General features: G+C 63.6%; 2 protein-coding genes across 4 annotated transcripts; one reads left to right on the forward strand and one right to left on the reverse strand.

The window, feature by feature from the left end:
- Positions 1-1249: 1249 nt before the first annotated feature.
- On the forward strand, positions 1250-5003 carry DPP7 (dipeptidyl peptidase 7). Of its 2 annotated transcripts, XM_036900831.2 has the most exons (12): positions 1251-1549; positions 1628-1767; positions 1838-2001; positions 2298-2433; positions 2505-2586; positions 2684-2850; positions 2971-3031; positions 3340-3458; positions 3677-3833; positions 3959-4023; positions 4421-4491; positions 4628-5003. In XM_036900831.2, the coding sequence occupies exons 1-12, from the start codon at positions 1288-1290 to the stop codon at positions 4719-4721; spliced, it is 1518 nt and encodes a 505-aa protein (XP_036756726.1). In that variant the 5' UTR covers positions 1251-1287; the 3' UTR covers positions 4722-5003. The 2 variants fall into 2 exon arrangements, with proteins under 2 accessions (XP_036756727.1, XP_036756726.1); XM_036900832.2 differs by lacking the exons at positions 1628-1767; positions 2505-2586 and having other exon boundaries at positions 1250-1549.
- Positions 5004-5971: 968 nt separating this feature from the next.
- On the reverse strand, positions 5972-17368 carry MAN1B1 (mannosidase alpha class 1B member 1). Of its 2 annotated transcripts, none has more exons than XM_057499295.1 (13): positions 17011-17368; positions 16362-16467; positions 15568-15683; positions 13608-13762; positions 13272-13381; positions 12697-12882; positions 11911-12059; positions 11544-11732; positions 9426-9616; positions 8531-8651; positions 7738-7935; positions 7525-7656; positions 5972-6884 (listed from the first exon to the last, which is right to left on the reverse strand). In XM_057499295.1, the coding sequence occupies exons 1-13, from the start codon at positions 17119-17121 to the stop codon at positions 6681-6683; spliced, it is 1968 nt and encodes a 655-aa protein (XP_057355278.1). In that variant the 5' UTR covers positions 17122-17368; the 3' UTR covers positions 5972-6680. The 2 variants fall into 2 exon arrangements, with proteins under 2 accessions (XP_057355278.1, XP_036756659.2); XM_036900764.2 differs by having other exon boundaries at positions 16362-16470; positions 17011-17362.
- Positions 17369-23553: the final 6185 nt, after the last annotated feature.

A 23553-nucleotide genomic window follows, 5' to 3' on the forward strand; every position in this document is an offset into this window, starting at 1 on the left:
GGGCAGGGATACACGGGGATATAGGGGTGGGGACACAGGCACAGGGAGAACACAAGGACATGGGGGTGGGGACATGGATGGGGATGCAGGGACCTGAAGATGGGGACATGGGGATGGGGGCATGGGCAGGGGTACATGGTGACACAGGGACATGGGGATATAGGGACACTGGGATGGGGACATGGGACACAGGCACAGGGAGAACAGAAGGATGTGGGAGTGGGGACACAGATGGGGACGAGGGACACAGGGACAGGGACTGGGGGTGACCGTGGTGTGGCACTCAGTGACACAACCACACACCACGGGGTAATATGATGCAACGAACAGTCATCGTCCCCATGCTGGTTACCAGTGACAGTCCCAGGACAGGATGAGAGGCGGCCAAAGGGCCGACCCAAGTGGGCAGTCAGCCCACCCAGCCCCACTGGCCTGGAGAGTGAGGTGCACACCGGTTGGGGAGCCTCCGGGGTTGGGACAGGTGGCCCTGTTCCCTCCAGCCTGGGCTGGGGCTGGCTCAGTGCCCAGGTGCCCAGCAAGACGTGGTGGACGTGGCCCCACCCATGGCTGAACGGGCTGCCCTGCCCTGCTGGTGAGGCCCATGCCCAGCCCAGCAATGTCCTCTGGGCACCGGCTCCCCGGCGCCCTGCCTTGTGGAGGAGCCCGTGAAGGGACTGGACTGGCGGGACAGGGAGAGCCCCGGCTCCCGGCAGAGGCCCAGCGCCCCCTCCCTCCCCGGCTCCCAAACCCCCCGGGCTGAGGCCCCCCCACCGCCTGCTGCCCCAGACACAAGGCCCGTGCTGTCCTTGGACAGCCGGAGCTCCCTCCCCAGGGCCACTGTCTCTCTGCGTGGGACCCTCACCTCCGCGTCCCGCATCTTCCAAAGCCCCCTTCCTCCCCTGACGGCTCAGCAGGCTGCCTCCCCACACCTACCCTCGAGGGCTGCCCTGCCCCCACGCTCCAGCCCTCGCGACGCGCGCGTGTGCGTGTGCAGATGGAGCCCCTCCGGCAGCGGCCCCCCGGGCCGGGGGCGGGGCGGGGGGCTCGCTGTGGGCTGGGCTCCCGGGCCCTCGGCGGACAGATGGCTGGACTCACGCCCGCCGCCCCAGCGCCAGCCCCGCCTGCTGCAGGTGTGCCCACGGCGACCGTCTCCGCGGTGGCACAGTCGGTACCCGGGACCCTGAGGACCGGGAAGGGACGAAGGGCCGCCCGGCTCACAGCCGCGCCCAGGCGGTCACGTGAGCGAGCCGGGCCGTCATGTGACCCGTGCCAGCCGGCCGAGCAGACATGATCCCTCTGCCGCCCGCGCTGCCCTGGGCGCTGGGCCTGCTGCTGGTGCTGGGGCCGCGCGGCCTGGAGGCCGGGGGTGAGTGGGGACCCACGGCCCTGCCCCGGCCCCCGCGTGCCCCCAGGCACTGGGCAGCGCCCCCTCCAGCCCACAGGGTCGTGGAGCCCGACTTCCGGGAGGGCTTCTTTGAGCAGCCCCTGGACCATTTCAACTTCGAGCGGTTCGGCAACAAGACCTTCCGCCAGCGGTTCCTGGTGTCAGGTGAGGTCGCCCTGGGGACCCCGGGGCCTGGGGAGGCGCGCCCACGCCTCACCCACGCCTCCTGCCTCCACCCGACAGAGAAGTTCTGGAAAAGGGGCGAGGGGCCCATATTCTTCTACACGGGCAACGAGGGGGACGTGTGGGTCTTCGCCAACAACTCGGGCTTCATCCCGGAGCTGGCGGCGCAGCAGGCGGCCCTGGTCATCTTTGCGGAGCACGTGGGTACCGGGCGGGGGCGGCCGGGGGCGGCCGGGGCGTGGGTTCAGTGTGTGCCTTTCCTGCCCGCAGCGCTACTACGGAAGGTCGCTCCCGTTCGGCGCGTGGTCCACGCGGCGCGGGTACACGGAGCTGCTGACCGTGGAGCAGGCCCTGGCGGACTTCGCCAGGCTGCTCCAGGCGCTGCGGCGGGATCTGGGGGCCCAGGATGCCCCCGCCATCGCCTTTGGTGGGAGGTGAGTCCCTGCCTTCCTGTCCCAGAAGCAAGTGCACCTAGTCCCAGGCCCAGCGTTTCTCTGGGTCTTACGCATTTCAAGTCCTCCCTGGGACACCCAGGTCTCTGAGGAGGAGAAGAGGAAGTGGGGCCCAGGGATGGCTGGAGGGAGGCTGCAGGGGAGACGGGGGGGTGGGGTGCTGGAGGGAGGCTTTGGGGGATGCTGTGGGGGGAGCTGGGTGGGGAGCTGCAGGGAGGCTGCTGCCCTGTTGCCCTGGGGCAGGCAGGCCACAGCCCTAACCCTGTGTCCCCACCCAGCTATGGGGGGATGCTCAGCGCCTACATGAGGATGAAGTACCCCCACCTCGTGGCAGGGGCTCTGGCAGCCAGTGCGCCCGTTGTAGCTGTGGCAGGCCTTGGCGACTCCCACCAGTTCTTCCGGGATGTGTCAGCGGTGAGTGGGACTGGGCAGGCTGGCCGGGTGGGCAGTGTGGCCACAGCAGCCATAGCTGCCCCTTTTTCCAGGACTTTGAGGGCCAAAGCCCCAAGTGTGCCCAGGCCGCGCGGGATGCGTTCCGGCAGATCAAGGACTTGTTCCTACAGGGAGGTGAGGAGGCCTCATCCCCCCACCTGCCGACTGGTCAAGTCTCCACCCCCCACATACCAGCAGCCTCCAAAGGCCCTATCCTGTGCCCTCCCGGCAGCCTATGACACAGTCAGCCAGGAGTTTGGCACCTGCCAGCTACTCTCTGGCCAGAAGGACCTGAGGCAGCTCTTTGGGTTTGCCCGGAACGCCTTCACCATGCTGGCCATGATGGACTACCCGTACCCCACCGACTTCTTAGGGCGCCTTCCTGCCAACCCCGTCAAGGCAAGGCACCTGCTCCAAACTCCTGCCGTTCAGAGGCCTGGGACGAGGGAAGGGTGAGTGGGGTGGGGCTACGGGCGAGAGCAGGGGTCTTTTGCTGAGGCGCCCTGCCTGCACCCCCAGGTTGGCTGCGACCGACTGCTGAGCAATGACCAGAGGATCAAGGGGCTCCGAGCACTCGTGGGTATGTCTGCCCCCCAGTCCTAGGCCAGGCACCTAGCAGGGGCCCGTGTTGGCAAGGGGCAGGTAGCACAGAGGCTTCCACACGGTTCCTGGGGACAAAGGGGTCATCTCCATCCCTGCCCAGCCTAGGGGGTCCAGGCCGGCTGTCCAGTGCTGGGAGGTGGGACATAGGGCAGGAGACAGGCCAGGAGATGAAGGCACAGACCCCAAGGATCCACTGCTCCTTGAGCCCTTTTAATGCCTGCTCGACCCCTGTAAGGGGACAGGGTGGGCACCACGGCCCCTGACCCAAGCACCCCTCTCTCCCAGGGCTGGTGTACAACTCCTCAGGCACAGAGCCCTGCTATGACATCTACCTGCAGTACCAGGCCTGTGCGGACCCCACGGGCTGTGGCTCAGGCCCTGATGCCAAGGCCTGGGACTACCAGGTATGAAGACTGGGGGTTCTGGGGCTGCCAGGAATGGGGTGGAGGTGGGGGACCCCTGACTGCCAGGGATGGGTTGGAGGGGGCTGGACTGTCAGATGTGTGGGTTGTGGGGCCAAGACTGCCAGGCATGGAGGTCGGGGTGCCTGGGGCTGCCAGAGATAGGGTCGGGGTGAGACGCCCCCTACGCTTTCCTGACCATGGTGTGGGACGTCCCACAGGCTTGCACTGAGATCAACCTGACCTTTTCCAGCAACAATGTGACAGACATCTTTCCCCACCTGCCCTTCACTGAGGCCCTCCGCCAGCAGTACTGCCTGGACACTTGGGGAGTGTGGCCCCGGAGGGACTGGCTGCAGACCACCTTTGGGGGAGGCGGTGAGGCTGGAGATGAGAGGGCCCCATTCCTGTGCACTGAGCACAGCCCGGAGCAGAGCTGGGATCCGGCCCACACCCTCATGTGGCGTGGGCCGTCCCACCACTGCTCGCTGTGTGCCTTTCAGACCTCAGAGCTGTGAGCAACATCATCTTCTCCAACGGCGTCCTGGACCCCTGGGCCGGGGGCGGGGTGAGTACCGGTCTGGGCGACTGGCCTCTGTGCTTTGGCTCTGACGTCAGCTGGGGCCAGCCTAGGTTTCAGCAGCAGTCCCGGGCAGGGCTCTCCTTGGGGTCAGCTAGACTTTACAGCAGAAGCCTTGCCCTGCTGCTCCCCACCCCTTGGTTCTGTCCCCCTTCACTTTTGCTCCCTTCTTCGTTATTTCCCCCTCCCTTTTTGGTTCTTTTCCTGACTTGTAACTGTGAACTCACATCAGGCTCATGAATCTTCGCCTTCCCATCTAATGGGACTGTTCGAGGCTATGCAGCCACCTCAAGTTGCTACTTTAGCTGCATCAGGCTGGGAGGACGGGGGCCGAGGTGGCCCGGGGCACACCGCACACCTGACGGTGTGTCCCTGACTGACACAGATCCGGAGTGACGTGAGCGCATCTGTCCTCGCCATCACCATCCAGGGTGGAGCCCACCACTTGGACCTCAGGTGCTGCCCTGCCTGGTGGGAGGTGTTGGGGGACAGGGGGCACTGCATCTGGCCTGAGCTAGCAGCTGGACCTGGGCTGGGAAAGTGTGAGGCTCAGGTCTGCCCAGCTGAATGCCCCCATCTGATGCCCCCTCAGAGCTTCCCACCCACAAGACCCTGTGTCTGTACTGGAGGCACGCAAGCTCGAGGCCACCCTCATCCGCGAGTGGGTCAAGGCAGCCAGACACTAGCAGTGGCTCGGAGGCTGAGAGGTGCTCCCCAGCCAGGACCAGAAGACCCGCAGGGGCGTGTCTCGTGGATCCCAGGCAGGGGTGAGGAGCCGCGGCTGGTCCTCTGCAACTGGAGCTCAGCTGGGTAGCAGGACTGCGGCCTTGCCTGAGGGAGAGGCTGACCAAGCCTGTGGCGGCCCGAGCATCTGGTGTCTGCCCCGGAGGAGGGAGCAGGCGGAGTGAACACCCTGCACACAACCTCTCAAAGCAGGCACGTGTTTAATAAAACCACCCGCAACTCCACTGTGTGCTGTTTCCGGGCACAGGGTGGTGAGTGCCTTTCCTTTGGCCTGCTGACCCACCTCCCTTCCATGCCCCGCTCACCAGCACCACCACCCCTGCCCTGGGTCTCTCTTAGAGCCCCGTCTACGGGGGGTGGAGAGCCTTTTTTCTACTGCCTTGGGCCTGCCCAGCAGCGGGTCTCTGAGGTGGACACCTTTGCTATTCTGGTTGCACAGCAGCCGAAGAGGCTTCGGGTGGGGGCGGGGGGTGCAGCCTCCAGGGCTGGGATGAGAGGCCTCTTTGGAGACGTGCCCTGCATACCTTTCCAGGCACAGGACATGCAGGGAAGGGAGCAAGCCTGCGGGCAAGCTGAGGAAGGCATGCCCAGAGGTGGCTATGGGAGAGCAAGGGCTGCCCCGGGACCCTAAGGTGCCAGCACCAGCAGGAGGCTGACCAAGAACTGGGGCACCCCAACACTGGAGGCTAGCCCTCTGCAGAGGCATGTCCAGTGGCCAGAGGCCCTGGCTTCTGAGGATGGCAGGACCTTATGGAGATGAGAAGAGCAATGGGTTCATGCTCAACACACACGCCAGAGCTGGGTCCATCCTGCTAGGGGCATCTGTCCTGGGGTGCAGGGGACTCCACTTGAAGGAGAGCTGCCCTGGGTCGTTGTCAGGAGTGGATGCTTCAGTTCACTGCAGAGGAGGCAGGACACGCTGCACCCCCACTGGAAGGCGGCCCAAGGTGTGCTGAATCCAAGGTGGGAAAGTGTGCAGGGCGTGGCCACATGCAGGGCCCCTGGCACTCCCGCCTGCATCCCACCCGTCCTCCCAGCCACTCCAGGCACCGACTGCCTACCGCCCACCCCCGGGGCTAGGTGATGCTCCCAAAGCCTCTAGCCAACAGCTCATGGCAGAGACACCTGAACTCCCCACACATCCACCCAGAGGTTTCAGGAAACCGACCTCACAGACCTGAGAAGCACCAAAGACAGAGCAAATGCACTTTATCCGACTGCAAAGTCCACTCCATGGGGGGCGGGCAGGGGGCAAGATAAATGTGCCTGCCTGGCCCCTCCCAGCCCAGGCTGGGCAGGGGAATCCCTGAGTCCAACATGTAAACACCATAGCCGGTCAAAAGCCCAGATCCCCAAGAGGTCACAGGTGCCCCCCAAGAACCCTGGGTCAGGGCACGTTCACAGGCTGAGACCCAGCTGGCTGGCCCTGGGCTGAGCTGCTCTTGTCTGTGAGCACATGGGATCCGGGGGACCTGGGGCAACCCTGGAGGAAGCAGAGGCCTGGGGCTACATGAAGCCACGTCAGCTGACAGGTTGGTCAGGTTTCAGGAATGTGAGGCATGATGGGGTTTTCATGGGAAGAAGGAAGAGGCGCCCCTGTGGATGGGGCAGCCCTGAATCACAGCGCTGAGTTCTTGTTTCTAATGGTGTCTGATGAGAACCCCAGACAAGGAGCCCAGAGCCAGGGCAGAGCACCTGATGCCCAGAAGCCACCAGACCACACGAGGCCCACACATCCTGGCCCAGCTGACTGCTGGCCGGGCATCAACCATCAGCGAGACACTGCATAGCAGGGGTCAAAGGAGGGCAGACCTAACCACGGCCAGGGTCCTGCTGACAGGTGTCCTCGAGCACAGGATGCGTCAGACCCCTGGGCAGTACCCACAGGGAGTCACTGCACCCTAGGCGGGGGCCCAGATGGGCAGGGGGTGAGCCTCAGTGTTGAACACATAGGTGTCCAGGCTGAGCAGGTCCGGGTCGTCCGAGAAGAGCAGATACAGGTACTTGAGGGTCTCACCCAGGAAGAAACTCTCCATCTTGTCCCTGGGCTGTGGGTTGTGGGGGTCCCGGACGTTGCTGATGGAGGAGTAGCCGCCCGAGGGGACCTGCCCAAGAGCCGAGGCGGTGGCATCATGATGGCAGGCCCAGCCCCAGGCCCAGCCCGGGGGAGGGTCCCCAGAGGTGCCTCACGGCACACATGGACCCAGGGCAGGGTCTTGGGTGGGGGACACTGAGTCCACAAGGGGATCGTCCTCCCCATAGGTCACATGGTCTCCCAAAGTCGCCAGAGAGATGCCAACCACACTTACTGACCGCAAGCAGTGCCGCCCCCAGAACCCAGGCCCTGAGGTCACCCTCGGGTCAGACCCCACTGCATCTCACCCCATCGGGCAGAGCCCAAGACGGGGCTCTCCTGGGGCAGGTGGTGGGCCTGGGCAGAGTGTGACCTCAGAGCTGAGGGCCCACCAGAAGATGGGTGGCCAGGCCTGAGCACAGTGAGGGTGGCAAAGGGCTGCCCTGGGCCCTGCTCTGTGCATCAGGCTGCTGCAGGGACGCCCCTCACTCTGGTCCCTCAGGGCAGGAGCTGGGGCCCCCCAGCCCCAGGGTCCTGGGCCACGTGCTCCCTGAGCCTGCGGCGGACTGGGCTGTCTAGGCAGGGGCGGGGCCTCCTGCAGGGCACAGCACGCCTGGCTGCCCACCCTCCTGGCCGCCCCGGGCGGGCAGGTGACCAGAGGGGCAGCTCACCCGCGTGTACGTGTTGAAGCTCTGGAGGATCTGCCAGCCCCAGTCCTGGTACTTGGGGTCCCCTGTGAAGCGGTGCAGGTAGAACAGGCTCTCCAGCGTCTCGGGCCGCAGGAGGTTGTGCCTGTCCGCTGGCTGGGGAGCAGCAGAGGCTCAGGGTGAGGCCCCCACAGTGCCCCTCACCTGGCCCTGGTCCTGGCCATGATCTGGGCTCACCTTGACCTGCACATCCTTATGGGCCTTCTGTGGGTACAGGTTGAAGTGTACAATTTCAGGGCTCAGCCCCGTCTCCATCTGGTGGTTCATCTGGTAGCAGGTTTCCATCAGCGCTTGGGCCAGCTCCATGTGGTCAGCAGGCAGGCCGTGGTGGGCACCCAGAGCCAGTGTCCCTGGCAGGAAGCACACTAGGTGGTCCTGAAATCAGAGGTCTCCTCAGCACCGTGGAGCCTGGGGCATCATGGGGGTCAACAGCAGATTCAGCCCTATCTCAGGCCTCCCATACGCCCAGGAGTCATCGGGCCTCCGTGGTTCACATCTCCAAAGGCTGCAGCTCAGACAGAAGACTGGGCCATAGGCCAAACACGTGGGGCTCAACGAGGACAGGGGAGAAGCCAGAGGGAGGACACTGACCTCGCAGAGGAGCAAATGCTGACCTGGGTCTCCCCAGACCCTCCCCCACAGCCCCACAAACACCTGAGGAGCACGAGCTGCAGGAGGTGGGGAGCCTCGGGGGAGCCCAGGGGCCCCCTGCCAAAAAGGGGACAGCCCAGGCCATGCAACCGTTTGCCTGCGAGAGCTCATGGTCTTTGGCCAGAATTTCATGGTTCCCCCCACTGTCCAAAACTAGAGCCATCAGGCATCAGGACAAATGGCTGGGTCCCGAAACCCCCTAGCTTCCGCCTGGACCGCACACACGCACGCGCGCGCACGCACACACACACACACACACACTCACTCACTCACTCACATCTGGGGCTGGGCCCCGCCTGGACCACACACACACACTCACCATCTTGGGGCTGAACTGGCCGTGGGCGAGTTCCCCTACAAAGGTGAGCTTGCTGGGTTCAGATCTGCGGACCAGGTGCCTTTTGATGCCTTCGACGGCTTCAATGTAGTCTTCCAGCAACCTGTACAGAAAGGCGAGCCCTGTTTGCTTGGGCCAAGCGGGCGCACAGTGCCCAACTTTTCATCCAGGAACATGCATGTGTCCTGGAGCTGCTGTCCACACCCTAGAGGCTGAGAGGTGGCAACATGCTGGCCTGGGGTGGAGGCCTGTGGCTGGTCAGCCCCGCAGGGCGGAGGCAGTGCCTTCTGCTTCCCCAAACAGGGTCTCTCCTCCCCTCAAGCCCCAGGAGCACCCAAGACTGGCCTCTGCGGACCTGACAAGTCCACCTAGGCCTGAGGAGCACAGGCTCCACAGACGGTCACACCCTTGTCCCTGCCCATGGGGTCGGCCGGGGCTGCCTCAGGGGTTCTGGGTCAGTCACCCCTGCCTTGAGACCTCAGCAGCCTCTAGATCCCTCAGGAAGGCTTATCCCTCTTTTCCAAATTTTTCGATGAGTCTTTACACTGCTACCTGGGGAAGTGAGCGTTTTAAGAGCCACACTAGTAGGCGAGAGAGGCCCAGACACTTGGGGCCACCTCCCACTTGGGAACGGACAGTGGGGCTGCCCCCACAAGCCGCCTACCGGACCTGGACCCCAGCCCCTGCCTGGTGCCAAGGAGGCCTGGACTCAGTGACGGGCTGGACCCCTGCTCTGCACAGTGCTGTGCTGGGAACAAACGCGCCCCCTGGGCAGGGCTCAGCAGCCGGTCCGGCCAGCCAGGCTGCGGGTGCCTGACCGGGCGTGGGGCGGCAGGGCCGCGGGGAGCCCGCCCCGAGCAGCAGACGCAGGCCTCACCGCGTCTCCCTCTTCCCGCCTTGGACCCACTGCTTGAGCAGGTACTCGTAGTAGCTGTCGGCCCTGGCGCCCACGGTGAACACTCCCATGTGGGTGAAGAGGCCGCTGTGCGTGTTGATGAACATGGGCACCAGCCCGTCCTTCTTCCCGGACAGTGAGTGGATGTGCCGGCTCACCTCCTCCGCGGCCTCCTGCGGCACGTAGGGGAGAGCGCAGGTGAGCGAGGGCGGGGAGGGGCCGCGCGGACTCCCTGCCGGCAGAGGGCAGAGCAGGCCAGGGTCCTGGCCACGGCCCGCAGCCAAGCGCACCCGCCCGCAGTGCACCTCCATGGGCCGGCAGACGCCACAGGCCCGACCACAGGGCTGAGCCCGGGCTCTCCACGCTCCCAGCCCCCTCTGCAGGACACCGCGCCTGGAGACCCCGGCCGCAGGCCTCAGGACCGCCTGCAGGCATGTGCCCGCTTCCAGCCTGGGGTCGCTGCTGACACCTCAGCCGCCACCGGCTCCCCGTCCCCTGGGACCGCTGGTCACCCACCAAGACCCTCCGCCTCAGCGACTCTGAGCTCACCTGCCTGGACTGGGCAGCTCCGGGGCTGTGCATGTCTGACCCCAGGGCCCAGGCCCCTGCCCAGCGGCGAATTCCCAGTCTCTGCCTGACGCGCACACCCACACCACCTGTGAGCCTGAGGCGGCCACTTGTTCCCTCTTGTCTCCAGTGGCCACGGTGCCCCTGCCGCATACGCACACCTGGCGGCGCCTCACAACACCTGGCCCTTTGCAGCACAACTGCTCTCGAGTCGGTGGGAACCTGGTGTGAATGCTGTGCCCCCTTCTCTCTGGTGGAGCACCCACTGTCCCTCCAGGCAGGCTCCATATGGGCCACAGTTCAGAGCAAGGACTCTCCTGACGCCTCAGGCAGGGCCAACAGAAGCAGAGCCGACAGGGACGTGGGGGGTGCTGGGGCACGAGTGTTTAATGGGGACAGTGTCAGCTTTCAGTCTGGAGAGGAAGGTGCTGACGGCTGCATGACCACGAGGATGTGCTCAAAGCCCCCGGCTGTGCACAGAGTGGTGGTTAAAATGGCAAGTTGTGAGTTATGTGGATTTCATCACAACGTAAAATCTTTTTTGAAAAGCAGTGATGGGTAAGGACTTTCAGACTGGATGTTCACTTTATGTTCATTTTATTAATCACTGATACGGAAAAGGCAGAAAAGAACAGGGGTTCTAGAACAGCCTGAGCACCTGGCCTGCCACTGACCTCTGGTCTTGCAGGGTCGCTTACTCTCTCTGTGCCTCAGTCTCCCCATTCCCATCTGGCTGCTGCAGGAGACCGTGGCCTGACCCCACAGGCTCTTCCAAGCAGCGGCCAGTGGGGTGTAGGGGGGGGACAGGCGCCTGAGTCAGGACGTCAGGATGAAGCCCGAGGTGCCATTCCTGCTCTGGATGCTGTGTGCCCTTGGCACAGACGGCAGGAGGCCCCGGTAGAGGGGCAAAGGAGGCACTGGGGCACCAGGTGACTTTCAGTGAATCAGGCTTGCGACCTCGGAGCCCATGCCCCAGGAGGCAGCAGCTCCCAGCCTCTGAAAGGCCCTTGAGGCCCTCCAGGGTCCACGTCTTCATGCTCGGATCTCATGCCCAGGGAGAAGGTCAGGACTGTCACAACCACCCAGGGCATGTACGTGGGGAAGCACTGTGCCTGCAGCCCGCCCGGGACAGAGGCCGCGTATGCATGGCCAGCCCAGGGGCCGCAGCAGCTGAGGGAGACCAACGGCCTGGATGTGTGTGACGTCATCCACACAGACCTGCCCACAAAGACGCCTGCACTGGACACGCCCAGACCACGAGGCCTCCCGATACGGCACAGAGGCGGCCCCGGGACATGCTTCTGGGGGCTCAGGGCCACACCAAGGGTAGGACAAGCAGCCCTCTGTTGGGCCGAGGGCCGGGCCACACCAGTGCACCCGCCCTCAGGGCATTTCCCGCCTGTGAGTCTGCTGCCAAGAAGGAGGAAGGACCGCAGGACAGTGGGCACGCAGCCCAGGTCCACATGCACGTCCCTGCAGAGCTAGGAACTCCCGCGGGAGACTGCACTCCAGCCAGAAATGCAGCCCTCCTACCTGGAACTTCCTCAGACCCGTGAGGCGGGAGAGCTCCCGGAACTCTAACTGAATGCTCGTCACCTCGGCCACTGTGCTGTCGGAGGTCCACCGGGGTGGGTGGGCAGCCCCGGTGCCAATGTTCACATCGGAGTACGGGATCTTGGAGGGCGTTCGGAATGCAGGCATGAGCCGATTCCCAAAATCTTCCTGCAACAACACAGCAGGATCGGTGCCTCCTGCCACAAGGCAGCCGTGTCTGCGCCTCCCGGTGCTGGCCCGCCTGCGGCTCACACACGGCGGCCGGCGGTCCTGGCGCCCTGAGCAGAGCAGCTGGGCTGGAATCTCATGGGACCCTTGTGCAGGAGGGCCAGGCGCGGACACTCACGGCTTTCCTCAGGAAGAGGGCGTCCCCCGACAGGTGGTAGGCACTCAGAAGGCCCCCCAGGATTCGGATGGTGCTCTCAAACAGGTTGACGTCCACATCCTTCTGGAACTGGAGCTTCTTTGACACCCACTTCCTGGCTTCTCCAAATTCTAAAACACAAACAAGATGGTTGAGGGACATGGTAAGGTCCCCGAGTTCCCAGGACCCTCGGGGCTATCCTTCCCCTGTGCGTGGTGAACCCAAAGTCTTCCAAAATCTGCGGACAAACGGGCAGAGCCCACAAGATGTTAACACAAGTGGTCCGCAAAGGCCACAATACGAGGACCAAGGGGTGATCCGTGGTGCAGCCTGTTCAGAGAAACTTAATGCAGTCTTAATGCAGCCACTTAGACCTCACTAGGGTCACATAACCCTGCATTAATCCCATCCCAGAGGCATGGAGAGGATGATAGTGAGAGGTCCAGGGCACTGAAAGCTTCATAGGACCACATGTCACCTCCTGCCACCCTCCCACCAGCAACTCACACACACACGGCCCTGACGCCCACCCAGGGACAGCGCTCAGCCCTTGCCCTGGGCAAGGTGGCAGCCATCCTGTGCAACCCTGGGCGCCTGACAAGAGGACAGAGGGACTGCCCATGCACAGTGTCCACTCCCATCACGCAGGAGATGGGAGAGCTCACGGTCGGACAGAACGGGCAACATGGGGACCTCCCACCATGACCCGCCCACCTGGCCGACGGCCTGTGCAGAGAACTCGCCCCGTGCTTTGGAAAGAGCAAGTACCTTTCTTCAGACCCAAAATCCACATGGTGTCCAGGGCATCGATCAGCGTGAGGCCCAGCCCGAACCACTCGCTGAACGACCTGGACACAGGCTTCAGCTCGTCATGGCCCCAGGCAAACTTGCGGTATCCGGTCCATGCGTGGCGGAAGGCGTCTATCACGGCCTTCTGACGCTCGTTTGGGGTAGCTAGGAGGAGGGAAGCAGGTCATGGGAACCTGGTCCTGGGCAGGGCTCAGACAGAGACCCTCCAACCTCCAGGACCAGAACGCAGGGACGCCACCAGCCCCCAGGTGGATTCACCAAGGGACAGCTGCAACTGTCTGAGCCCAGGGCCCGTGGTGACCCAAGCCCAGTGAGGAAAGGGGGCTCCAAACATGTGTCTCTCCTGTGGCTGCAATGCAGGAGGTGGGCCACCTCGCATCATCCCTAAATCCTTGAAGAGAGCTGGGGCCCCCTGGCTTTGAAGGAGGGCAGCTGGCGGCTCCTGCACGCCCTGCCTGCTCCTCTGAGTGTCCCCAAGCCCTCTCCCCCATGTGTCCAAGGGAAGCCCGAGAAAAGTGAGGGTGGGGCCTCACCTGGTCGGGTCTGAGTCCTGCTGGCCTGCAAGGAAGGCCTAGTAGGCGCCTCTGCTTTTCTCCAAGGGTGCTGGGTGCCCCGCCACGGCCCCATCACTGGTCCCATCCAGCTTCAAGGACAGAAGGAAGAGCAATCAGCTGGCACTGGGCAGCCGCACACCCACCCCTCCTGGCCCTCCAGGCACAACCCCAGGCCCCCAAGACTCCACGCTCGGGCTGTGGGGCATCCCTCCTGCTGGGGAAGGAGGGTGGACTTGAAGATTAGGCTGCTTTGCTGCTGAAGCAGCGGATGGCCGCTGGGTGCCCCGCACGCTCAGGACACTGCGCTGCACCTACCCGACTTCCGCTCTCTGCGTGTGCTCCCCCTGGCCTGCGCCGCCTGCCACCCCGGCCCTCCTCCTGGATTCCTCGAGCCTCCTGTCCTTCTCGCCTTCAGTGGGTACCTGGATCGGCAGGCGGGGCGGTCCCCGTTGGAAATGCCTCTGAGGCCTCTAGAGCAAAGCAAGAGGTCCTTGTGAGGACGACCCCACAGCCTGAGCCTCTGCTTTTCGGCCCCAGGGAGCGGTGGGCTGCCCAGGGAGTGCCCGGCCCGCAGCAGTCTTCATCTCTCAGACCACATGCGGTCTGGGAGGGGGCACCTCACGCTATCTCCTGGCCCTCGTTGGCTGCATGGGGACAGCCAGTGGGGCAGAGCCCTGGTCTGGGGCATTTCTGGACTGCCCCAGGCCTGCAGGGCAACATGCACAGGCTACAGCCACGTGCCCATGCGTGAAGCTGCAGAGGGTGCTGTCGGCCCGTCCCTGGAATGGGTCGCGTCACCCTGCAAGGCTGTGGAGGGGCTCTGGGCCCTGCTGCACAAGGAGACCTTCCCAGGGGCTGCAGCTGGGGTGTGACCCTGCCAGTGGCAAGGTGACCCCTCAGGAGCACGGGAAGCAGGCTGGCCTGGGATCCGGGGGTCTCTGCTCCACACCCATGCATCCATGCGACGTGCTACCCGAGTGGGCTCAAATGGCTCGGTGCCGGGACCCCTTGGCCGAGGGAACCAGCTCTGGCCTCAACAGAACACTGAGGCTGACAGGGTCAGGGACACGCTACTGGGCTTAGGTGGGAGAGCACGTGCCAGAGGTCCCCGAAGCACAGCGTGCCCAGGACCCTCTCCCTGGGCAGCCTGGCCCCGCTGATGCCCTGACTGGGGACAGAGGACATCCACAGATGCCCGGTGCCCAGTGTCCTAGGGGCTGCCTCCCCTGGAGCCACCTGCCTCCAGAGGGGTGCTTCCTGGTGCTCCGGTGCCTCCTGACCACCCTCCAGGTTCCACAGCCCTCCCCAAATCATAAGGGTGGGGGTGCGCCTAGCCCTTCCTGCCCTCTTCTGAACAGGCACCCCTTTCCCAGACTGATCCTGACCCTGCACCCAAGCACATCTCCACAGAGCCCTGAGCAGGTCCAGAACCGTTGCCCGAGTGTCCCTCAACCGCTTCCTGCTGGGCCCCGGAGAGCCCCTGCCCCGCAGACCCTCCCTGGCCATCACATGGCCTGTCCTGCCCGGCCTTCCCCCCCAGGCCAGGCAGCTTGGCTCTCCTGCCTCCTGCCCGCTGCCCAGGACGCCCCCACCCTGCATGCCATCTGTCCACAGCAGCCAGAGCCTCTTCCAGCAACAGCTCAGACATCCAGACCCAGCCGAAATCCTCCTGCGTGCCGACTCGAGCCTCATGTGCTTCCTGTGCCCAGGAGCACCCACACAGCCAGCTGGACTGACCCCAGCCTCTTCCTTGCCCGGGCATCTGGGGGTCACCTCCCAGGACAAGCCAACCTACCCCCACCTTGGGCAGCTTCACTCCACCCAGTGCCACCGCTTCACCCACCGACTGCGCTTTAGTGTCTGGCCGTGGGGAGGCTTCCAGACCAGCCGGCCCCAGCCTCCTCTCAAGGGGGTCTGAGCGATCCCTCGAGGGATGTGCTCCCTGGGCTGCCTGCCGGCTCCCACTGGTCGGGGCCTGCTGGTCTGCTTCTCCTGCTAGCCCCGCCCATGGACCCTCCAGGGAGGGGCAGGTCAGATGCGTTGGCCACCCAACACGGGACCCAGCACGTGGCAGGCATCCAAGAAAGGAGGAACGCGTGTTCCTCTTTCCTTCCCTGGTAACCGTCCACCAGCCCAGAAAGAGAAGCGGGAGGTCACAGCATGCATCTGGGGCGAGAGCAAGAATTCCTCCGTCTGCCTGAAACGTTGTGTGTTGTTCCGAATCACCTCTGCACCGACCCCGATCACAGCCCCCCGTGTAGCTCGCTGGAAGTACCTGTGGTGGAGCCCCTGGGAAGGTTTTGGGGTCAGCATCTGCTTTCTGAGGCGCCAGCAAGGCGGGTGGATTTGCTGGTCCCGTCTTCTGCTCTCCCGGTGACCGGCCACGCACGGCTAAGCAAGAGGATCTGTGTCACCTCCGATGTGCCACGAGGCCCAGAGGACGTCCCAAGGGTGCCACCAAAACACCCAGACAGGCAGCGTTCATTACAAAAGGACATCCTGAGACCTCAGCAAAGTCATCTAGGTGAATTCGATAGGCCCAAAGGGGATCAAACCTTTTCCAAGCCCTTGGCAGTTTCCCCCAAACACCCAGCCTGAACGATTCCCATTCTAGGAAGTACAAGTGGTGGCAGACGGACAACTGCTGGGACTGAGCGCTCGTAGCTCTCCTCCTCAGAGAGGCAACGTTGGAGAGACCGGGGGCCTCCCACCTCGCAGAGCTCCTCTGTCTCTGCAGAGACACGGGAGCGCGTGCCCCCAGGTTCTCGGGGTGCCGCAGATGGAGCTGTGGCCTCAGGACCTGAACTTCTCTGTGGGGCGCAGAGAACGGAGATGGCAGTGCTCATACCCAACACTTAGGAAGCAGCCTGACAGCATCACATGCCCACCCAAGTCCAGCCAGGTGGTCCAAGACGCTCTCTGTTCCCTTGAACCTCCATTTCCTACCAGCGCGTGGGCGTTTATGCATCCAGGGTCTGCTGCAGGCCAAGGCCAGGCTGCTCCTGCCCAGTCCCGCCTTCACGACCCACCCATGCCCCGGCGAGGCGGTCACACACGTGCAGCAGGTACCTTTCCACGGGTCAGCCACGCTGATGTAGGACAGGAGTCCGCAGAGCATCAGAAACGCCACGACAAGGAGAATCACGTTCCGCTGCAATCTCGACAGTTGCTTCCACTTCTAAGGGAGAGACAGAGATGACGTATCGCACTGCCCTGCAAGTGGCGGTGGAAATCTCTTGGACTGCTCCGTGCTGGGCCAGGACAGCGACTGATCGCCAGGTCCGTGCTGAGTTCTGCTTCAGAACCGGGGGCTGTTCTGTGCCAGCAGGGTGGGGACACTCCAGAGGGCCCAGCGCATCGGGACATAAGGCGAGACAAAAGCCGAGGAGAGACCGCTCTACTGCGCGGGCAGTGGAGGGACGCCCGCCCCTCGCGTGTCCTGCTCAGGCACCCAGCCGGCCTGGCACCTGCACAGCCAAGACCAGCAGGAGCCCGCCAGGGGTCAAGCAGGCTGGGCACCTGACTCGCTGCCCAGAGGGGGAAGGTGCTCTCGGAGCATCTCTGGGTTCCTCGGGGTGCGGTGACAGCTGGACGCGCGGAACCCGGCAGGACTCCGCGCTTCCGCCCGGACCCCCAGGCCCCGCCCTGCTTACGGCCCCCGGCCCAAAGAGCGAGTGGAATTCGGCTGGGGCACGGGAGACCCCGCCGCGACCCTCACCCTCCAGCACGAGCGCCGCCGCCAGCCTTTGCCGTCTTCGGAACCCCGACCAAGGCTCAGCGTCACTGAGATGAAGTCCCGCTGCGGGGCCGGGGGCGGCGCCGGATACATGACAGCGGCGGAGGCAGTCCGAGCGACCCCGCCCTCCGGCCGCGTCAGGAAGTCGGTCTCTGCGGGTCGCCGAGGGCTCCGCCGTCCCGGTACCCGCGGGCCGCCATCCCAGGGCAGTCAACACTCCGCCCATCGCTTGCGCGCCAACGCGCGTGCGCCGCGCCCTCCTTACCCCTCTGCGCCTGCGCACGCTTTCGCTGCTCCTTCGTTCCGTTCTTACGACAAAAGCGTGTGCGTCAGTGCTTGCAGCTGCCCGCGCCGAGCCTCCCTCAGTCTGCGCCTGCGTGGGTGGCGCACACCCTCAGCGCCTGCGCGATTCTCTGCCGCGTGCTCCTGGCCCGGGCTTCCAGCTTGTGGCTCTCCGCTCGTCGGCCTCTCGTCGCTTGCCCGCGTTCTCGCTCCGCGGACGCCGTGCGCAGCCGCCGGCGGTGCCGGGACCGCCCTAGAGAGCTGGTCCAGGGACAGGCCCCTGAGGCCGCTGTAGAGCCAGTGGGCCCCAGGGTCCCCAGCCCTTGGAGGCCGCGGAGCTGTGGACACCTGCTTGCTGCTCCCACCACAGGTGCCGGTCAAAAGCCGCAGCGCCTGGCTGGGTCAGTCGCCAGCACTTGTTATTTAGTGTAAATTCCCGTCCGCGGAAGGTCGGGAGTTGTGGGTCTGCTCAAGTTCAGAGCGTCCTAGCCGCTTGTCGGGTTTCAGGTGGTGGGGCCGGTGGCCGACCGTCCTGACTCCTGGGCGCAGCGCCCGTGGGAAAGGGCCCGGAGCACTCCCAGCGCGCCCCGGTCGGGTGGGCTTCCAGGAGCACCGGGCTGCAGACTGCAGGCAAGTCGTGGACGGTGCTGGCACCCGTCTGACGTGAAAGAACAATTATTTGAAAATAAAGCGTTTTACAAAGCGGGCCTTGTCAGTAGTTTACCCAGCTAACTGCTTATGCAGAAAAGAGTCTGCGCAGCTGTGGGCCGACCCCCACCCCGTGCCCCAGGCCCTCCTCTTGCCTGTGGAGCAGAGGCGGGAGAGTAAGGCACGAGGTTGACCCTGAGGTTGGCAAGACGGGCAGAGCGGAAGCAGAGCCCTCGTCTGGGCTTTGGGCGTGGGTCCACCTCTGCCGTCACACCCGCGTCAGGACAGCTGGGTGCGGCCAGAGCACTTGCAGCCACCGGGGGAGTCAGCTACATGAGCTCACCACCCAGAGAACATTCTTCCCATGGGACACCAGTGCTTCCTAAGGGGCTGTGGGCTTCCGTGGGGAAGGGAGGGGGCAGGTGTGACGCGTCTCAGCAGCAGGCTGTATTTTCTGCAGCCTGTCACCTCAGCTGGGGGCGCATGTGCTGGGGCCAGAGCAGCAAAGCCAGGGAAAAGGGACCAAGGCCGGCCGGTGTCCGCAGCCTCAGCCAGGCTGCAGGGCCGCAGTGTGGAGCCGTGGTCTCAACAGGGAGGCTCCGTACCCTGCCGGAGAGCACAGGAGCGTGAGCTCCAGGATCCTCCACAAGTGCTGGCATGCTGGGCACGGGATGGAGGAGAGGGTCCCAATTCCCAGCCACCCCAGGAGGCCCTGGATTGGTGCCACTGGCTCCTGGGAGAGGCACATCAAATTCAGCCCAGACCAGCTGCAGACAACAGGGGCGAAGGCTTCAGGGCAGAAAACTCAGGGATACAAGCGAACTTCCCGGAGAGCCAGCTCTCCCTGGCACAGCCAGCCCCTGTGGTGGTGAGTCGGGCCTCTTCCGCTGTCCCCCTCAGCTGGGCAGTGACTCCCAGCCCCATCCCAGCTACTGGCTCGGCTGCCCCTTTACATGTCACCAGGTGGGAGGGAGGCAGGCGCACTGTGCCCTCCCCTGGCTTCCTCATCTGTGCATGGGGGCCCCGTGGGCCTCAGGGCAGATGGGCGGTGCCCTTGCTCTCACCCCATCGTGCAGGGCCCTGAGTCCCTCTGCCTCCTGCCAAGTCCCCGCAGCCAGGAAGGAAGCCAAAGAGCCCATGGGCCCTTGGCAGGCCCGGGGCTGCTGGTGTCCTGACGAAGCCGCCCCAGGGAAAGGCCCACCCTGTGTTCCTTCTGTGTTCCACACATGCTGCAGCCTGTTCTCCTGCCTGAGTCCCGGGTCCTGGCTGTGTCCCCGCCCAGGATGAGTGGGGACCAGAACTCCTGTCCTGTGGTGGCATGTCATGATGCAGTCACTGTCACCATGCTGTTCCCACGTGACAGTCCTGGGATTGTCAAACACAGAAGGACTCTGGGCATTCCCAGACAGGCCAGGCAGGGAGACAGGGTCACTCTGGCCAGGGACAGTCTTGGGAATGGGGACCATTCTCCTTCAGTCCAGTCTGGGTTGAGGTGTGCATGTGCTGGTGTGGCCCTCACCCCGACTCTGGACTGGATGCTGGGGGAAAGGGTGCCCTTTCGTTCTCTAGGTAGTGGCACCACCTGGAGGTCTTGTCTCTCAGTGAGGAGCCAGCGAAGGGACTGGCCTGTTGTGGAGGAGAGGGTCCCAATTCCCAGCAGAGGCCCAGCCCCTCCTCTTCCATTCACAGCTGGAAACCTGGACCCACCTTCCTTCCGGAAGTTCTAGGGAGTTTTGAGGTTCCCTGAGTACCCCTCCATGGCCCTGGAGAACCATGTCCTCCAGCCTGGCCTTTCTCTGCTGCAACCTGGGGCTGTTCGTCAGAAGACGCTCCTGCTGGCATTGTGGCCTCCATCCCTCCTGTATGACCCCCTGGGTCCCAATGCCGTCCAGCATCTTTCCCCTCTTCTGGCGACCAGGCACCCTCCAGCTTCTGTCCCACGAGGTGGCCAGCAGGGTCCTGCAGCTCCTCTGGTGGGATCCCTTTCCTTCAGGAGCAACTGCGATGGCTGGGTTCTGCTGGACGCCCTCCAGCAAAGTCCTTGTGGCAGGGAGGGCCGTGGTCCTGGGGGTTTCATGGCGTCTTGCGGGAGGAGGCCAAGCTTCTGCATCATCTCCCGGGGCTGGGGCAGGTGAGGTCATGTCTGCAGGCTCAGGTGGTCCAGAAGAGCCTGGAGGTCAACGCTTCAGGGGCCCCCCCGCCTGAGGTGTGCATCCCTGGGCTTCCCAGCCCGGCCTCTGACCATGTTGCGTGCACAGGCTGGCCTTGGCTGGCAGCTAACAGTCCTCGAGGTTCAGCTGTTCCTGGGCTTTCTCCACCCTCCCTGCCAGGGGTGAGAACTTCTATGCAAGTGACCAGAGGCCCTGCCTGGTCTTCAGCAGCCTGGCCCTTGGTGTTCACCATCTTCCTGCCAGGCATGAGTGGGCTTAGCATTAGCCACCCAGCTGATTCATCCCCATCAAAAGCTCTAATGGCTGATGGACACCCTCGGCCAGGAGCTGTCAGCTCCACCACCCACCAATGCCAGGGGCCTCACTGCCAGCTGGGTAGTGTGCCAACCCAGGCCCCAAGCCCCATCTTACCACTGTTTTTTCCGACTGCTCCAGGGAACAGCCAGCCCAGATGGGGTTCTCCAGAAGCAGATGCTGAGAGGGAGTTTGGGGTGCAGAATAGCTGTTGGAGTTCAATGCCATGCAAGAAGAGGCAGCAGGCTCAGGCAGCAGAGGGTCAGTTGGCAACACCAGACTGCGAAAGCTTGGCCAGGTTAGCATGGAGCTCTGCCTGGCTCAGTCACTGGGCTTGGGGATGGTACGGCCAGGCACAAGGCAGCTGTCTCAAAGCAAGGTGGCCCCTGGAGGAGCTGACGCCAAGGGGCTGCCTTCCAACCACTCTCCAGAGCTGGGTAGGGATCCCCATGTCCACCACCCCACCACCACCACTTAGGGACTGCCTAGCCTAGGATGGTCCCCACCCACTCCCCCAGGGCTCCTGCAGCCTTTGCAGTCTGAGAGAACGGCGAGCAAACAGCGGAGAACCTGTCCGGCAGACACCTAGAAAAGCCACCCAGCCTCCTCTTCCTGAACTAGGAGGATTCAGCCCAGGCCGATTCAGTGTGAAAGACACCAGCAGCTAGAAGAGGGAGGTCCACATGAGGAAGGGAAGCGGCTGCCCCGGAAACAGAGTCCAGAACTGATGGACTAAAACCCCTGGCGACATTCAAGGAGGCATCACATCTGTTAAATGAGAGTACATCGCTATAAACAAAAGAGAACGCAGAGGCTCTTGGAAATTAAAAATAGCGTTGCTGAATAAAGCCCAGTAATTAATTTGGAAGACAAAAAACTGGAAATCTGCCAGAACATACATAGAAAAAAAAGGCAGAAAGCATGAAAGGAACGGTTAGAAGCCTACCCCTGCGCCTCTCAGATCTTCCTGTGCAGACAAACCATCTGCGGATCTTAAAATGCAGATTCTGACTGGGGGTCCGGGGCAAGCCTGAGGCTCTGAAGTTCCTACATCTTCTCCACAAATACAGATTAGAAGAGAAATCACTCGGCCCTGGAAAAGCACCCATGAAACCCTACAGCTCTTGTCGGGGCTTCTGATCTGGCCGAAATCCTGGGGAGGAACCCTGAGTGGTCTGCTTGAGTCATGTGGTGACTGGGGTTACGGGTAGAAGGACTGAGGCCAGGGAGGGGCTGTGCCTGTGACTGACAGCCCTTACTAGAGTCCAGGGTGGGAGCGGGGCAGGGGGCGGAGCAGCTCCTCCCCCACAGGGCTGTGTTCCCAAAGGAAGGGCTGGCCATTGTGCAGAATGAGTGAGTACTAAGGCAGCCGTGTACCCAAGAGCACCTCGCTGTGGGAGTCCTGGGCCACAGGGCCCCCCTCCCCACCTGGCAGGGGCAGCTTCCAGGCCTCTTTGGTCCTCCTGACGGAATGTGACTCATCAGGATTCAGAGGCACCCAGGTCCAGGTGGGTCCACCTGTTGCAGCAGGGCAAGGCAAGATCAAGGCCTGTGGCTACTCCCCCCCAGCCCATAGAGGGGTCGTGGAAGAAGCCCACAAGGCAAAATGGAAAGCGGAGCCCAGGGGAGGCTCACCTGTGGGAGGGGGCCGAAGACTGGGGGCAGGCACGATCTCCACCTCATCCCTGAACATGGGGGATTTGTGCAAGGGGCTCCAGACAAAAACTTGAGTGCCAGCAGCCTGGGGAGGTGCTGGTGTGCTGGTAAACTGATCCTCTAGAGCGGGAAGCCCAGATTCGCAGGTTTGGCGATTTCCCTGGCACAGATACTCCCACCACGGCCAATTTCAGGCTCCCAGCTGTGTAACAACCAGCCCACAGATTTCTGAATATTTAGAAGTTGCCTCTCCAGGGCCAGTAGGATCCATTCCAGCCCTGGCGGGGAGAGGGTGGATGCGAGCGGCCAGGCCCCCTGGCTGCAGCCCCCTGCTGAATCCCTTCCTCCCAGCACGAAGCCGTCTGGGCTGCAGAGCTGGCTGACCCGGTGGCTGCCTGCCCGCATTTCCTCACGCCACCTCCAAGCTCTGACCTGCCAGCAGCCACAGAAGTTTGGAGGTTTGCCACAGACCCTGTGGAGATGTGGCCAGCTCTGGGCCCCTGAGCACCCCCCACATGCCCTCCTGTGAGCCCACAGGAGCAGTAAGCATCCCGAGGGCTGGTGTTCTTCCACCGTGGATCTCAATGCTGGAGCAGACAGAGGTGTGGGGCTGCAGCAGGACGCAGGCAGATGAGCCCCTAAGCAGTGATTGCTTTGAGAGAGAAGGGGTAGAGGAAGGGAGCACCGCTCAGCGCCAGGGGCGTCCTGCAGTGTCTGCGTTTGGCTGGGGGGAGGTGTCAACCTAGTGGTGAGAACGGCAGGAGGACAGAGACTGTGACCCTCGGGGAAGGAGCACGGCTCCTCTCCATTACCCGGAGTATCACTTAGATGTGGGGACAACCCTGCTTTGTCCCCACTGGGGGCTTTTGCTCTTGGGTCTGCAGAATCCTCAGTTGCTATTGGAAACGGCGATGTCACTGGCAGGGGAGGGGAAGTCCAATCCAGGGGTGGTGGGGACAGAGAATCAGGACCATGAAGGCCAGAGGGCCGAGGGAGGCTCTGGAAAGGGGCAGGGGGAGTGGGGGCTGGGGGCGAACGAGGACGGGGCAGCAGAGGGGAGGGGTGGAAGCGGGGCCCAGGACGCCCAGCCGGGCACACGCCTCGCAGGAGCAAATGCTTCCTGACGTCAACCGGAGTCCCATGTGCTGTGGACGCAACTCCCCCTGGCCTTGGTCTTTCCACAGCTGATTTGGGTCCAGACCCCAGACTTTCCTGGAAGGTTCAGCTCAACATAGGGGCAGCCATGTCATCCCTTCTATTTTTCTCAAACCTGGGGGGACGGGAATCAAAGTCACATGGTCAGCCAGAGAGGGTCTCTCCCCAGTTTTTGAGCCATCTGGCGAGGGGAGCCCCGCTCTCCCTCCCTCAGAGCTTCTCCACGCGCGGGGGTCGCCAGCGGGCAGTCAGGCCCCGGAATGTCACTGACTGTGGCGAGGACTCGTGCACGCGCGTGCGCGCCTCCACACACAGGCAT

The sequence above is a fragment of the Manis pentadactyla genome, chromosome 3, assembly GCF_030020395.1.
Source record: "Manis pentadactyla isolate mManPen7 chromosome 3, mManPen7.hap1, whole genome shotgun sequence".
Classification (NCBI taxonomy): domain Eukaryota; kingdom Metazoa; phylum Chordata; class Mammalia; order Pholidota; family Manidae; genus Manis; species Manis pentadactyla.

Coding starts and splice junctions, on each gene's coding strand:
- DPP7 (XM_036900831.2), top strand. CDS start 1,288: ATGATCCCTCTGCCGCCCGCGCTGCCCTGGGCGCTGGGCCTGCTGCTG. Junction 4,024..4,420: donor ACCCCTGGGCCGGGGGCGGG/GTGAGTACCGGT, acceptor TGACTGACACAG/ATCCGGAGTGACGTGAGCGC. Junction 4,492..4,627: donor GCCCACCACTTGGACCTCAG/GTGCTGCCCTGC, acceptor ATGCCCCCTCAG/AGCTTCCCACCCACAAGACC.
- MAN1B1 (XM_036900764.2), bottom strand. CDS start 17,121: ATGTATCCGGCGCCGCCCCCGGCCCCGCAGCGGGACTTCATCTCAGTG. Junction 13,763..15,567: donor TCCCAGGGGCTCCACCACAG/GTACTTCCAGCG, acceptor GCTTTGCTCTAG/AGGCCTCAGAGGCATTTCCA. Junction 8,652..9,425: donor GGCGGGAAGAGGGAGACGCG/GTGAGGCCTGCG, acceptor CTTTCTGTACAG/GTTGCTGGAAGACTACATTG.